Raw genomic sequence first — 15,954 nt, forward strand, 5'->3', positions numbered from 1 at the left:
CTCATGCAGCATCTCTAAGTGGAAAGCTTTATTGTGAGCAAAGAGGATGACTGAATTTTTCCTCTAATACCAAACTAAGTATTTCAGGTATAGTAGGCAATCTATAGATTTCCCCTAACTTCAGATCTTATTTTGAAGCCTTGGTTTCAGATTTTAGGGCGAGGAAGAGGAAATATAACAGAAACAGAGTGGAAGGAAGATTTCACATTCCAGTGTATCTGGAAAGATTTATTCCCCAATTTTGAAGAGGTATTACTGAAAAAAGAAACCAAAACCACAGAATTACAGGTGTGTTTTAAATTTCTATTTTTATTGTCAGTCAAGCAAGTAAATTCTCAGCTAATACCTAACAGAGACTATTGAAACTGCGTAAAAAACAAATCACTGAGTTATGACCGCTTTACTACAATGTCCAGGCAAATATTTATTCTACCATACTCAGAATTACTATGTAGTTGATAGTGTTGGCATGTTCATAGCTACCATCTGACACCAAACCTTTTCAAAATCCCTGGAAGGTTACTCAATCTCATCACAGAGCATAGGGGTGTGAACTACAGTGATACTACTGAAATACTATTGCTACATGGCTGAAGATTCTGCAGCACCAGCAAAATTATCTTACCACAAAACCCCACTAACAGTTGCTACTAAAAATAATAGAGCACTACAGGAAAATAATGGAGGGATGGGAGGTGTTGTCAGTAAATCCAAAATTCTTGTGCGCAAATCCAAAATTTGGGGACAGTTCCATTATGACAATGTATGATTTTGATTCCTAAAACACTGGGAGAAGGTTAGCAGTGAAACGGTACCAATTATCTGAAGAACAGGTAACACATTTTGGTTCACCTTCTTAACCTTTCAGTTGGGAGGGCTGGGTGTTGGAAAGAAAGGATAGTGTCATACTTCCTTCTCTAGTTCAGGTCTGGTGGCAGAAGTTTCCTAGCTATACTGAATCAAAAAGGCACAGCCTTGGAATTAAAGCTTGTCCCATGTACCTAAATGCATGCAATATATATGAGAAAAGTTTTGGAATATGCTACATGAAAAACATTCAGTTGTGAAAGCCAATAAATTGGTATTAATTGTTCATCAAGTTTTGCAGCCTTTCTAATCTGACCTTTGGATTCCTGATACTGGAACTGTAATACAGCCAGAGTAGTAATACTATATTTATTATAATTGCTTTTTTGGTTTTTTAAACTCTTCAGTTGATTTGTAATGATTTAGTAACTCCATGACCTCCACAGTTTTTGTTGCCTCATAACTAAGGATATATGAGTGCATGCAGAACTGACCTGAGCCACAATACCAGGACTCAGTGGCCCAACGTCTGTTAGGCAGGTCTGGTGCCACCTCTGTGCAGCATCCCAAGGACAGCACATTTCATGCAGGGAGAGAGATTTGCTACAAGTACTGTAACCCAGGGAGATCTGAGAAATAGGCATTGCAAGAAATCAAGAGAAGAGAGAGAGTGAAATCACATCATTTATAAAACAGCTTGACTGAGCAAGTAAGTCTGATTACCTGCACTGTGCAACTATTGTCACGACGGCTCCATGGGGAGCACATTCATTTGTCCCTTCCTCCATACCATATCTCAAGACATACAAGTATTACATCAAATGCATCTCTCAGCGGTCAGCTATCAGCCTGCTTTCTGGCACATCGCAAAAGTGTGGATAAATACCCAGGATTATGCACGCTGCTCTCCATCACCCTGTTTCTAACCTCTTTCAAAGCATCTGCACATGGGCTTTAATTCACTGGCTTTGGCTTTTCCCTAGGTTACTTTCCATTACAGGTATTTGCGTTTGAAGTAGGTGAGAGTGCTCCTCCCGGGGCTCCAGGGTGTGCGGGACCCTGCGTGGGGCAGGGTGCTGCCGGAGGGGTGTGACCTGGAGCGGGGCAGGGTGGCATAGGCAGAGGGAGAGGTGGAGCGGGGTAGTGTGGTGTAGGCAGAGCGGGACAAGGTGTTGTAGCAGGAGCGGGACAAGGAGCTGTACGAAGGGCGCGTGAGCGTGCCATAGGCAGTGCGGGACAAGGGGGAGTAGCCAGAGCGCCCCGTGGGGCTCCACACTGAGCGGGAGGCGGGAGCCCACGTGGAGTGGGAGCCTGAGCGAGTGGTGGTGTCACAGGAGGGGCCCCACTGAGGGCCACACACTGAGCGAGACCCTGGGGTGCCCACAACCCGGGAAACTGAGCGAGAGGTGGGGGAGCAGAGGGAGCGGGCTGTGGCGGCTGCCAGGGGGCGTGGGGCCGGGGGGCACGGAAGGCAGGCTGCTGATGAGTCCTCAGGGCGAGCAGCAGGTGAGCTGGTGGGGCGGGCCCCCGTGGCCCCCAGTGAGACAGAGGTGGGGGAGCACAGTGAGTGAGCTGCGGGGGGCCCCACTGGGCGGGGGGCCGGAGAGCACAGCGAGTGGGCCGCTGGGGGTCCCACAGGGCGGGGAGCCGGGGAGCACAGCGAATGGGCCACCGGGGCACTCCCCATCTGCAGCCCTGCTGGGGTGGCACTACGGGTGGCAGAGTGGGGCACCGGGGAAGCTGCTGGGCAGGGGCCTGGGGAGCACATGCCATGGGCTACCGGGGTGCTGAGGGGTTGGGAGGGCAGGGTGGCCATTGAGCCACACGGAGGCTGGGCAGTGGGAGAGGGTGCGGAGCCACAGACGACATGCGAGATGGAGGCAGCAGGCACTGAAAGAGCAGCTGGTGGCGGCATGGGACTGCCGACAGCATGGGCTACTGGAGAGCACATAGGGTGGGATGGCAGAGCAGACATATGGGTAGGGACTGCCTGGGTTGCCACAGTGGGACCAGAGCCAGCCATGAAGTGGGTCAGCAGGGCACTCACCGCATTATTTGTGGGAACAGAGACAGAGTAGGACATCGGTCCCCCTCCGCCTCCAGGCTGGTGCGTGGGAGCAGGACCCGTCTCGAACACCACGTGAGGCATAGGGGGGCACACGGGGTTGGATGTTGGGGCAGGCATGGAGCCATACATGGACGGAGGCATCGGGGCACACGTAGCGGGAGGCACAGTCTCACATATGACACGGAAGCCAGGATCGCTTCCCAGGTTGAAACCAGGATTGGCACTTGGATTGAAGCCTTGGTTGCAGATGGAGTTGCATAAGGGATGGCCTGCAGGGAGGTACACGAAGTCATACACAGGCTGGCCTCCTGCACTGCAGTTTGGGTTGCACACTGGGATACATATGTATTCACACGTGGAGTTGAACGCAGGATCTGCCACGGGAACAGGCCCAGAGTTGTTCATGGGGAGGGAGCCGTTCTCACACACTGGGAGCGACCCATTCTGGCTGATGGGCAGGGTGCCGTTCTGGCCTGTGGGGCAACACACTTCAGCCTTGGCGCATCCCTTGCAGTAGGCAAACTTGTGGCATCCGAAGTTGGCCAGGAGGCGGTGGCTGCCAAGCCTGTAAGGTGTGAACTCCACGATGGTCCGTGCCTGTTGGTTGGCTGCCAACGTTCCCAAACTGGACCAAGAGAAGGAAAAGAATTACGACCATGGGTAGCTCAGAGACCTGAAGTGCTACAAGATGAGCACACACGATTAGGTTTGATTTGCTACAACATGTTTTCAGAGACAAAATGTTATGACAACTTTGTTATTCTTGCCTTCCTCAAAAAAAACACATTCTGTGTTGTGAAAAGCATGGTAACAACTTCTGTCCCAAAAGAAGATTTGGAAAACTCCCATAGTCAGTTCTGTAATTGGAACTGGAAACTCATTCATGATACGCTTGAATTCTTCAAAAATATAGCACCCTTCTGCCTCAAAGATGTATTTACTGCTTCTCACTTCCAGTAGCCTAAGTTGGATCAGGCAGCTTTGTGGAATCAAGTTCATTATTATTCAGAGAGAACAATTCCTAATTGCTTCCCCTCAAAACTAGTCATACTTCTGTCAGTTCTCCTTGTCATGAAGAACAGCAATGCATATTAATGAACAGCTACTTTTCCTAGGATGTTACAGCATCCTGGAAGTTTCCAGCTTCCTGTGATTAACGTGTTGGAAGCTTAGAATGTATATTGCTATTTCTCTGTCATTTTCTAATTGTTCACATATGTGGTGCCAGTTCATGAATATTTAGAGGAATTCTATCATAAACTCAATAGGATTATAAGGGATGGGGGACGCGGCTAGAATTTCTTTTAAAGAAAAGAGTGCATTCCCTTTCAGACAGAAATTTGAAACACAGACATAAATTAAATCTTGAAAAAAATGAGGCAGCAGCATATCTTGCCAGCTCTAAATGATCCATCAGTTTCAAGAGGAGTGAGACTTTTAATGGAGTCTCAAAGTAATAAGGGGCAAAAACTCCTATTCAGGTGCTAAACACCAAAAATATCAGAACTATCGTCTTCTTCAAAACCTATTCTGATCTAGCACACCTTAGTCAAGACCCACTATTATCTCCATTTAAATAACTGATGATCTTACTCAATGGTCAGCGGCTCTTTGAATAAACCACAGCCTTCTAACGTCATTACGCAGTTCTTCATATCTTCCTGGAGAGGATTGCAGAAGGAGATCTCTGCAGTACATGGTATTTTAAGCCTGGGCTGGCTCAGTAGCTAGTCAGAAAATAAACAAACATATTTTATGTTTTGTAACCCTTACAAAATTAAAAATGAAGTAAATAAATGTAAGAAAAAAAAAGAAAAAAATGATTATTCGTACATGTTTCTTTCTGATTTACTTCTATGTTCTCTATACATCACTCTAAGTCAACTGTTATACATTTAAAATCACACTGATCTTGCTAAAATAAAAAAAAAAATATAATAAAAGAAAAGGAAAAAAGAAAGAATTTCAAGTTTATCGGCATTGTACCTAGGAAGCGGCCAATAAGAGTCCATAAGTCTGTTCCTTAGATCACAAATCCCATAATTAAAGTTCTTTACCTTTATGATAACAGGTGGCCTGTTGATCACGATATCCCTGCTCACCATCAGAACTTCTCCACACTCTGGATCTGAGACAGCAACTACTTTCATAATGTTGTGATCACAGAGATAAGGTCCATATTGACTATATGATATACACAGTGGAATTTTTTTCACTGTAAAACAAATTTATTTTAATTATTTTTTCTGCTTTTTTGGCTACTATTTCCACTTTCCTTCCTCCTAAAGTTTAACTGGCACTTACAATGGCTTAATTAAATATTAAGTTATCACAGCATCTTTGAAAACAGACATGATTTTTCCTGGCTTAGGGTGATACATTGCTACCTTCCACAACCAGCTTCACAGTTTTCAGTTAATATAACTATATTGGTGCATTTACAAGGAGGTTGGTTTATTGTTATTCAAAATTTGAAAACTTTCATTCCAGTGTAATTCTTAAAGCAATAATTCAAAGGCAGGCAAAATAAAGCTTAGTAAAACAGAATGTTAATATCAGGTATGAGATTTTGTCTTATAATGATGTGTCATTTTTCTTTCAGAAAAGGATACTAATCATGAAAACAAGTGTTTGTGTTCTGTTACACCTCTGCACTTCCCAGCATATGGTATATTTAGAAATAACTACTTTAGTGCTCAAAAGAAGTGTTTTACACTGGCTAATATCTTCTGGCCAAAGCAAACAAATTGCTTTTCTGATAGACAGTTGCAACTTTATCTTTGTATTGAATATAGAATCCAGAATGAAACTTTTAGTGGAAATAAGTTTTTAAATTATCAGAAGAATCTCTAAGCCTTGAGAAATTAAGGAAAGACTACAATTTACCTGTCACTATACATGTAATATTGACACTGTGTTGATTTTTGAGTGATCACCCTAAAGTGAATTCAGCTGTCAATATTTAACACTGTATTCATTTCACTTCCCACCACTATTAGGAAGTCTCCCCTAATCCTAAAAAACAAACTATCTCCTGAAAAGAACAGTGGACAAAAGGGTATTAGACAAATTCATCTTCTTACCTTCCCTTGGACCCAACGTGACATTCACACTGTCTTTCCAAAACTGATCCATTGGGCAACCACTGTAGGTTATTATTTGTGCAGACAAATTAAATTTCAGGGTTTTGTTTTCACTACGCAAATTTTCCAGCAGCCAGTGCAGTTGGACATCTTCACCATACATTGGGCAGTTAGCCATCTTTAACCTCATGTTAATACCAGAGTCACTCAAAAAAGGGTTTTTCAGAGACGATAAGTCTCTCTCAATATGACAGTTGGAAGCATTGCAATATCCTGGATGAATTCGTCTGTAAGCCCGGTAATAGGCTTCTTTGTTTTTCACAGAACCTGTTGAAGAAGATACATGATAATGAACGTGCTGGAGGCACAAGAAGTCATATCTACCCAAATAAATGATAATTAAATTTCTTCCTCCTCCTTCCTGAAACCTAATGTAGTGGCTTGATGTAGAACAAATCCACCAGATAATGAAACACAAGATACAGTAGTCTGAATGCATAGAAGAAAATAAATACCTCAAAAAAATATTAAAAAAATTACTTTACTTTTATTAGTTAAATTTAAAAATGGTCATATAAATCTCAAAATGTATAGTTAGTGCAAAACTCAAAATATAACTCTTTATAAGGGTTAGGGTGAATATGAAATGTTACTATGCTGATTTTTGAGTGATCACCCTAAAGTGAATTCAAAAGGCAAAATACACCATTCAAACAGAGAAACTATCAATTTTTTTCTTTTTTGTCCTATTAAAAAAAACAACCCAGAGCTTGTAAAGTTACAATCAGCTGTGACCCACTCTTCATTCCTTTAGGCAATTTTGCTGGTTGGATTCCTTCTTACTACTGGAAGATGAAAATGAGTAATCAGTAGCCCAAAGTTAAGAACAGCAGAATATCCTAATAATACACGAATTTAGTAAGTAAGCATATTTTCTGACAGACCTGGTGCAAGAAGGAACAAGTAAGAAGTTAATCCTGGGTTTAAAAGAATTTAGGTTTTTTTAGATTATCTAAACTCTGTTAATATTTTAAACTACTGTACAGGTGAAACTAAAACATGTACATACGAATAGTAGTATTAAAAGGGCTAGAAGGCATGTCCTGTGAGGAGCGGCTAAGGACTTTGGGTTTGTCTAGTTTGGAGAAAAGGAGGCTGAGGGGTGACCTCATTGCTCTCTACAGCTTTCTGAGGAGGGGAAGTGGAGAGGGAGGTGCTGATCTCTTCTCCCTGGGATCCACTGATAAGACGTGCAGGATTGGCTCAAAGCTGTGTCAGGGGAGCTTTAGACTTGACATTAGGAAACATTTTTTACTGAGAGGGTGGTCAAACACTGGAACAGGCTTCCTAGAGAGGTGGTTGATGTCCCATGCCTGTCAGTGCCTTAAAAAGAAGCATTTGGACAATGTCCTTAATAATATGCTTTAACTTTTAGTCAGCCCTGAAGTGGTCAGGCAGTTGGACTAGATGATCATTATAGGTCCCTTCCAACTAAAATATCCTATCCTATCCTATCCTATCCTGTCCTGTCCTGTCCTGTCCTATTCTACCTTGTCCTGTTGTGTCCTGTCCTGTCCTGTCCTAAATGGATGTAATTACTGTGTGTTTTCTTTGAATGATCTAAATATGTTTAGAAGTTTAAGAATCAAGATCTTTGAACAGAAAGGCCTCTTTCTCAAAAAAAGATAACTTCAGATTGTTCTACTCATTTTAACATGAGAGATTACATTGATAATTTTATATGATTATCATTTAAAATTTCCTCTAACCCATTTAATGACTTTTCATCATACCTAGTTCATACTTGTAAGCCCCAGTGATATCTTCGAATTGCTCACTGCCCACACTCTTGGTGATTAGATGTTGTCCGCATGGCCAAGCATCGCAGAAAAATTTTGTTTTTTTAGCATTGTTTTGGGAAAGCCAGCCAACATAGTTTGAATTTACTCGAGAAAACATATGATGACCATCATAGTCCAAGTCCAGTTCCCCTTCTCTGATGCTTCGAACCCATGTAGGACCGCTGCAAGCTGAACCTAAGCCAGATAACAAAAATGTTATAATAAATTGTAATCTGAGTAGTAGAGAAACTCAACAACATAAGCTCAGGAAAACAATTACAGTTATAGTAAACAGTTACCTCTGCCTGTTTCCAAAGGTGTTGGATCCAGACACTGCCAATCACCACAGCATTGATTTAGGTCTCTGCGAGCCATCCAAGATTCATTCCAGCAGTGATATCGCCTGTAGGATGCAGGAATATAGGATTAAGGACATCTCTTGGATCATCAGGTTCAATGCCTTACGATGGAGGAAAATCATGTCAGAGATAACCTTTTAATCAACTAAAGACTCTCTATGTCTTAACACCAGTAATGATGTTTGGGGACAGGAGTTGTTTGTTTTGCTTTATATCACTCAGACTGGAAATTTGTTCCAGGACCCTGCAGACCTGATTGCAAAACATTCTTCTTATAGCCCTTTATTTTTAGTTGATAATGTGCCAACACAGTTCTTTTGTTTAACTATTATTTTTCCCCTAACATTTTCCTCTTGGTTCTTTAGAGGAAAATCACATACTGTCTTAGTCTTCTTTTTAATGGCTTAACAAAGAATAAACCCTTAAATCTTTTGTGCTAAAATAAGATCCTCACTCCCTTAGTATTTCAGTTTCACCTCATCTTTTTGATGCGTGAAAGGGCAGAAAATACATTAAAAGCGCTCATGGATCAGACTTGGATACAAACAAAATGCTGGTGCAGTGAAACCGTGAACATACAGGCCAAGGGTGAAAACATGAAATTCTGCTATGATGAGTGATAATGTCATAGCTATACGAACATGAACTGAAAGGTTCAATGCTTCAAGAATGAAGCAATCCATGATAAGGAATCTCAGGAATACAACATAATTATCAACTCAGTGATTATGATTGAAGATAATAGTCCTAATTTGTGATAAATTTTCCCTTGCATTTCATGATCTACTTAATATTTTTAAAGCTACTAAGACTGATGGACTTATTCTTTCAACTGAGAAGGGTAAGCAGGTAGCATCAATTCTCACAAGTGTTTTTTTTTTTCTTTTTTGAAAATGTAGATTGAGCCTTTTCAGTAATTTCATGTTTTTGAAATGTATTATTATGAAACTGAACAGCCTTGCCACACCAAAGAAAGAGATACACTGATCTGCTAGATTTATACTAGTCTCTCTATCATTTAATTTTTGACAAAACCAAAAGAGCTTTTTTATTTCTTATTTACCATAGCTTGTCTTTACCACACAGGTTTTTTCCAGTATAGTCAAAAATCTCATTGATACCAAGGGGATTCTCAATTGAGCATGGAAAACAGAAGTTCGTGACAACACGGCTTGGAATTCCCAAACACCTCATCACTGTAAGTAAAAAAATATTCATGAGTCATTACAAATTGCAATTAATCAAGCAAATCCTTCACTTATTTTATAAATAATTCTCCTATATTCTACTTTCCAATTATATAAACACAATGGATAGGAGGCAATATTTGGAATGCAGTGATTCTGTCTTCAAAACTTCTTTTTAGTGGTTGAAAAGCAGTCTTAAAAGAGCCTAGCAGAAAGGAATAGCTTGTTAGTCTTCCAGCTTTAAAAACAAAACAAAACATAGCAAAACACAAATCTGTTGTAAGTTCAGAAGTAATGAATCTGATCCTGCATTAATAAAAGACCATCATTTTTTTTATTGCAAACAGAGTGTAATACACACAGATTCATCTATGGAATACCAATTTAATTTTCTTCAATGTAGAAGCAGGTTTAGTAAATAAATGCTATAAAGTCAGAACTCAGATTTTTTCTGAGTCTGTAGAGTTTAGTTCACTATTATCTCATCCTTTGCAGTAGAAGAAGATAGTAGCTTGCTGCTTTTATGTTTTGGAGGAGACATTGCTAGAGGTCTTCTTCCTGTTCATAACTTAGTGTTTTTTCTCATCCTTCAAACCTCACCCAAAGGATAAGTTTTGGCTCCACAATGCTGTACTTGCTCTGTGTTTTAATAAAAGCTGCAGTATTGATAGCTGCATGGTATAAACGTCACAGAAAAGACAGTACTGCTTTTCTTCTTGCTCTTCACACTGTATAGGAAAGCAATAGGTTGATAATAAACACTGCATTAGGAGCCATGCCATATCTTAACAAGAGAAAAATATCCCATTTTTTTTCTAATAAAATGCTTATGAGCAGTATTCTTCTAGTGGTTTTTAGGGTCAGAAGTTTTTGATTCTGGTTTTCTCTCTTCCTTTTCGGATAACTAGGTAAGGGCAGACTGAAATATCATACCTGTGCACATTACTGAAGCAAGAGACCCACAGTACCCATATCTGACTGGCCTGCATCTGCCGTTGTACCACTGCTGAAGAATAGAGACACTTCCATTCCAGCAAAATGGTTTTGTTCCTTTCAGGTAATCGTTGTTTTCTGGAATCTTCATGATACTATTAGTGGTATGGCTGCTTATCTAGAAAGAGAAAAGAAAAACAACCATTTCAAATAGCTGACCATGTCTTCACATCCTCAGCATATCACAAATCTTCAGAGATTAGTGTTACAAGTAAGTTTTTCCTGTGAATCTGGGCACAGAAAGGATTTTCCCTGCTAGTTGTACTATGTTAGATTACAATGCAATTTGTCCTTCTATAATATAATGAAGCGCGACCTGATCTATTCAGAAGTCACACTGGAGGTCTTACCATGTGATTTACCACCATGCTGACATGCACAGGATCATTGCGCCAACAATGGTCACGGTCAGAGCCATGATGGTAACTTGCACCCATGTCTAGGATCTTCAAGCAGATATCTAGAATCCCATCTTCAAACTGAGGAAAGAGAAGACAACACAGGTATCATGGTATTCTGACATTGATAAAGTTCCTTTCTTGTCAATCCAATCTTTTTCATGCATATGAGCTTCCCTCTCTCCACCCCTGGCCTTTTTTTTTTTTTTTTTTGGTTAAGCACAGCTCCTAGTGGTCTGCATGGTTTTGACTATCTGCCTGAAGGAAAATCAAAGGGAAAAATATGTCATTTTTGCTTATGCTTGACCAATGGAATAATTTAATTTTCCTTCACAAGCACAGTATTCTGTTTCCCCTTTTCCAAGAACGCTCTGCAGTTTCCTTAATTTTACAACAGAAAACTTCCTTCCAGTTGTTTGGGCTACAGTGAGAGTCCCAAACATTTTGCTTTGTGCATGCATGCTCTGGGCTGGTCCTAAAAACCTTTCACACTCCATAACATAGCATGCATTTCTGAAAATATATGGATAACGTTTCATTTATCTGTATATGGATGACATCTACTTCTGAACAAGTCTTCAAAAAGTACCTGTCCAAAGTGCCATGGGCGAGAGGTAATATGCTTGTGAACTCCTTCATACAGTATCCCATGTTCATTCAGAACATATTCTTCCCTATGGGCCTGATTGTCCATATATACAGGGTCATCTGGAAAATATGTAAAGCTATTGGTCAGACAATATGTACATTTCTAGCACTTCAGTATCTTCTACTTCAATGGATCCCTCTTTCTTTTCCTACCTATTTTTGATTTATACTTTTAAACATGTTCAAGGGTGTGGGCTCTAAAGAGCCACAAATTCATTTCTACTTACAGCTAGATATTATCCTTATTAAGTCTCTCCCTGCTGTAGTACACCTGAATTACAGAGCTTGCAATTTATCTTCACACTAAGCTGTTCTAGGAGTCAAACACTGTGCACTTAGAGTTAGGTATCTGATTTTGATCAAATTAAAAGCACAGACAATGTGAATATTTGCCATGTAATGATTTTGGCAAGGTCCTGCAGACTCCAGAATTGCTTGCTACCAGAGCCAGATCTACGGAATTTCATTTGTATTTGTACTATATTATTTCATGGTGATACCACAGAATTCACAGAATCACAGAATGGTTGAGGTTGGAAGGGACTTCTGGAGGTCGTCTGGTCCAACCCCCCTGCTCAAGCAGGTACACCTGGAGCCAATTGCCCAAGACGATGTCCAGATGGCTTTTGAATATCTCCAAGGATGGAGACTCCACAACCTCTCTGGGCAACCTGTGCCAAAGCTCAGTCACCCTCTCAGTAAAAAGTTGTTTCCTGATGTTCAGAGGAAGCCTCCTGTGTTTCAGTTTGTGCCCATTGCTTCTTGTCCTGTCAAGACATTGTAAAAGTGTGTGTGGGGGAAATTACACTACATCCCTACTACCATTGAGAAACCAAATCAAAACACTGTCTTGAGACAGTCTTGAACTCAGAGAAAAAAAAAAAAACTAACAAAACAAAATCCCTCCCTGTTTCTCATTATTTCTGTGACTCCATCCCTTACTTACCAGCTAAGTAATGATATTTTTACTAAATTTTTACAGCTAAGTTCGATATTTTTACTCATCACTAACATTTGTCTTAAAATTTTCTGATCATCACTAGAGTTGTTACCTGCACACCAAGGGTTAAAAAGGACATAGAAATCTCCAAGACATCGCTGATATGTGTGACCACAAGATGTGATTTGCATATTGAGAATATAACGGCCAACACAGGCGTTGGAGGGAGGAAACACGCTGATACTGATGCATTTTGGATGATGAATTTTGTAGGAAGCACTCCAGCAGGTTTGATCTAGACATCTGCCCATTGGGAAGGTACATTTCGTCTCATTTGATTCGCAGGGTCTGAGACCTTTTCAGGAAAATAAATACAACTTCAATCAGACTAAACAAAACACATGTAAAAGGCAAGTAATTTGCTTAGCCATCATTTGCAATGCAAAGCTCCCAAGGGTGGATTTCTTTTTCACTTGTGACTTCTGTAGCAGAGTGAGAAAACTTTACATGTTAGCAGAACTGCCTGAGTTAGGGGAAGGTAGTCTCTTCACACAGAGGATGAATGAGTAGATACTATTTGTCATTGAAGACTATGGGATATATTACTCACCAGCAAAGGACTGGGAAAGACTACATAGAGCTTGGGAGTGAGTACCTGTCTCCACGGTGAAAATGGCCTGGTCCACAGAGTCATCCCATTCCCGATTTTGGAAGCGAGCATAAAAGCTGAAGGCTTGCCCTCTCCTTATGATCTGTCTGTCGGTTCCGAAGAAATGGGTATTATGAATTTGGCAGTTGGAAGGACAGTTCAGGTCGACTTCTCCCAGCTCAATGACTGCAGGATGGAGAAAGGAACACAAAGGCAAAAAAAAGATAATTGAGTTCCCATCATTGCCTGAGGTCAAGATTATATGAAAGAGGAGATAATGATGAGAGATAACTATTTCAAAAAATTCATTCAAGAGTTTGTTCAAAATTCAGCAACACTGAGATTGAGACATACATCCATAAAAGTATCCTCACAAGTTCACTACTTCCCTACCTTGCAGGTGGAAACTTGCATAACGCTTTGATTTATAAAGCTGAGCTACAGTTTTCACATCTTTTAAATAGTGTCTTCTTGCTTTATAAATACCTGATGCCAAAGTATGATATTAGTATCTCTACTTGAAAAATTGATTTTGCATGGTAATATTCTCTCCACATCAAAACACGCTGTCTACAGACAGTTACTTTTCAACCACAGCTAGACAGAAACATTTTCCACATGCTATCAGTCGAAAGTTGTTTTTTATACAAGTAATAAAATAATAAAGTAAATTGAACAAATAAAAGATTTGATAAGAAATGTAGGTGTTTGAAAGGTTAAGTGGCACTCCAAATCAGTTATGAAAGAAATAGATACGAATAAATATCCCTCTGAAACTGTAAATACTGTTAAATATGCATGTAAATGTCTCAACTTGCATATCCCAAAGTCACAAAAAGTTTGCAGACATCTTTGAGGACCTTAATGGAGAAGGAAATATTCACAAATTGTGACATTTTAAAAAATGCTGACAAGCTATCCCAAGTTCTATGATTAGCTTGACAAAAATCTAAGCTGCTCCCCCCTTAGGCATCCTGCCTGGATATCAGTCATTTCATAGGGGTAATTATCATCCTGGTGCCAGAAGGATGGGTGGCAACACTAATTTTTACTTATTTGCATATAACTTTTTATTTTCAAAAGTGTTTCACTCTAATTGAAGACAATGGGAGCCATAGATTCTCAGCAGTTTTGGAAATAGGACTTACTGAACTACAAAGTCTTGTACATAATTTTAATTCTTAAGGGTTAAGTTTGGTCCTGCTAAGCCTGCAGAACAAACAAACAATGCAACTTCCCTAACTATATCGGCACTAAGTTGAATACAGAGTTGGTATTTAGGGGAAACTAATTTTTCCCATCCAGAACTAAGGGTGTATCCACATAAAAGGAGACTCATAGCTAAGCCCATGGGACCTAGACACTTTTAACACAAATCAGTGGATTTTCCCAGGACCACATCCTGAAGTAAATCATAATTTAAATTAATTGGGAGGGGAGGATGGATGGGGGGGGAAGGCAACTTTTTCTGATTTGTTTCCTTGAACGAAAATAATTCCAGTTTTCATCTAACCATTTAAATTTGGTAATGAATTGGTCATTCAGCTCTTCAGCAAAGATCAGCTGATAAATGCAGACCTGGGCGTTACCCATGTTAAAAACATTCACACTATCAACAACAATAAAAAAATATGGCAATGCATTACATCATTATTGCTCATGAATGCATCATACCTGCTGACAAGAAAGAGTAACAGAATTGAACTGAAAATCTCATATCTTAATGAGAGTTGTCAACCATAACACAAAGTGTGCTGATTGAACAGAAAGGATCAGAAGTGCTTATAGCACACATGATGAATTCCTGTGGTCAAGAACACTGAAAGAACCTGATAGATCCTCGCTCATACTTTGGAGGCATTTATAAACCAAGACAACTACACTTCATCCACTCATTAATCCAGCTGAACCGGAACATCAGGGAGTTGAGATATTACATGTTTCCCAGGGAAGTTCTCTGAAGTCAGCCCACAGTTTGCTTATCAGAGTTAATTATCACAACTGGATCACAAAGGAGCTAACAATTGCTTTCTTAAGCAAAGGCAGCTCAGAGAAAATAGTAAAGGCTAATCAATTTCACATCTCTTACTGGTTTTCTCTCTCTGGTAGAAACCTGACCTTCAATACCAGTCACTGGGTTTTCTCTATCAATTCACATTTTGCCTCCATTCCAGAGAGGATACTTCAGGTACCCATTGTGAAATAATTGCTTCTAGCATGAGAATACTGAAAACAAGTACTTTGTAGTTTATGCTGGAAATAAAATGTATTCTTTTCCATGCTCTTTCTTATTCTCAGAATTGGCTGTTGTTTCACCAGTTCTTCTCCATAGCTCTCTTTTGCCTTTATAAAAGGAAAGGTTTTTTCCAAAAGTTGGTTTTTTTCTTTCTCATTAAGTCCACAATAAAATCTAAACCATAGAAGTAATCCCTAGACTTGATTCCACACAGCAATATGTACAATTTATGTCCTTACACCCGACCATTTAATTATTTCCGTTTTCAGAACTGAGTCAAGTGATAGTAAAGTTTCAAGACACTCACCTTCCATTTTTCTTCTACATGTACTAGTATCTGAAGCACAGTTCTGGTGGAGGTACCTGCTCCTTCAGAAAGATTCACTGCAAGGTCTGGCTGATCTCCTCTGCGTACCAACCTAATTTCCTCTCAGTAACATTTATATTCAGAACTAAAAGGCTGTCACACATATTGCGTCAACAAAATACCAGTTTACAAAGAGGCCCCACCCATGTGTCTACTGATGCTCATAAATGATTCATTTTAACTTCCAGCATTATTAGGGAGAGTCCTGCAGCTGAAGGGAGGGAGAGATCTTGGTACCTCACCTATAGCATGGTACTCTCAATGTCCCACAACTTGCCATGTTTCAAAAATACTTTAAGACTAGGATGAATCTAAATGTATTTCAGCATAAGCCATTATTTTTAAAGTTCCATAAATCCCAACACCTCCTGTTCTCTT

At 40.1% G+C, this 15,954-nt stretch overlaps 1 protein-coding gene across 1 annotated transcript; it reads right to left on the bottom strand.

The window, feature by feature from the left end:
- Nucleotides 1-313: 313 nt before the first annotated feature.
- Nucleotides 314-15,607, bottom strand: LOC104018229 (protein-glutamine gamma-glutamyltransferase 5). Its single transcript, XM_087736366.1, has 13 exons — nucleotides 15,517-15,607; nucleotides 12,980-13,159; nucleotides 12,437-12,679; nucleotides 11,326-11,444; nucleotides 10,689-10,817; nucleotides 10,279-10,456; nucleotides 9,222-9,354; nucleotides 8,099-8,202; nucleotides 7,752-7,994; nucleotides 5,959-6,285; nucleotides 4,933-5,090; nucleotides 4,469-4,602; nucleotides 314-3,500 (listed from the first exon to the last, which is right to left on the bottom strand). The coding sequence occupies exons 1-13, from the start codon at nucleotides 15,521-15,523 to the stop codon at nucleotides 1,802-1,804; spliced, it is 3,654 nt and encodes a 1,217-aa protein (XP_087592492.1). The 5' UTR covers nucleotides 15,524-15,607; the 3' UTR covers nucleotides 314-1,801.
- Between the last annotated feature and the right edge of the window lie 347 nt (nucleotides 15,608-15,954).

The sequence above is a fragment of the Nipponia nippon genome, unplaced genomic scaffold (assembly GCF_047370975.1).
Source record: "Nipponia nippon isolate SJK-2023a ecotype South Korea unplaced genomic scaffold, ASM4737097v1 scaffold_1, whole genome shotgun sequence".
NCBI lineage: Eukaryota > Metazoa > Chordata > Aves > Pelecaniformes > Threskiornithidae > Nipponia > Nipponia nippon.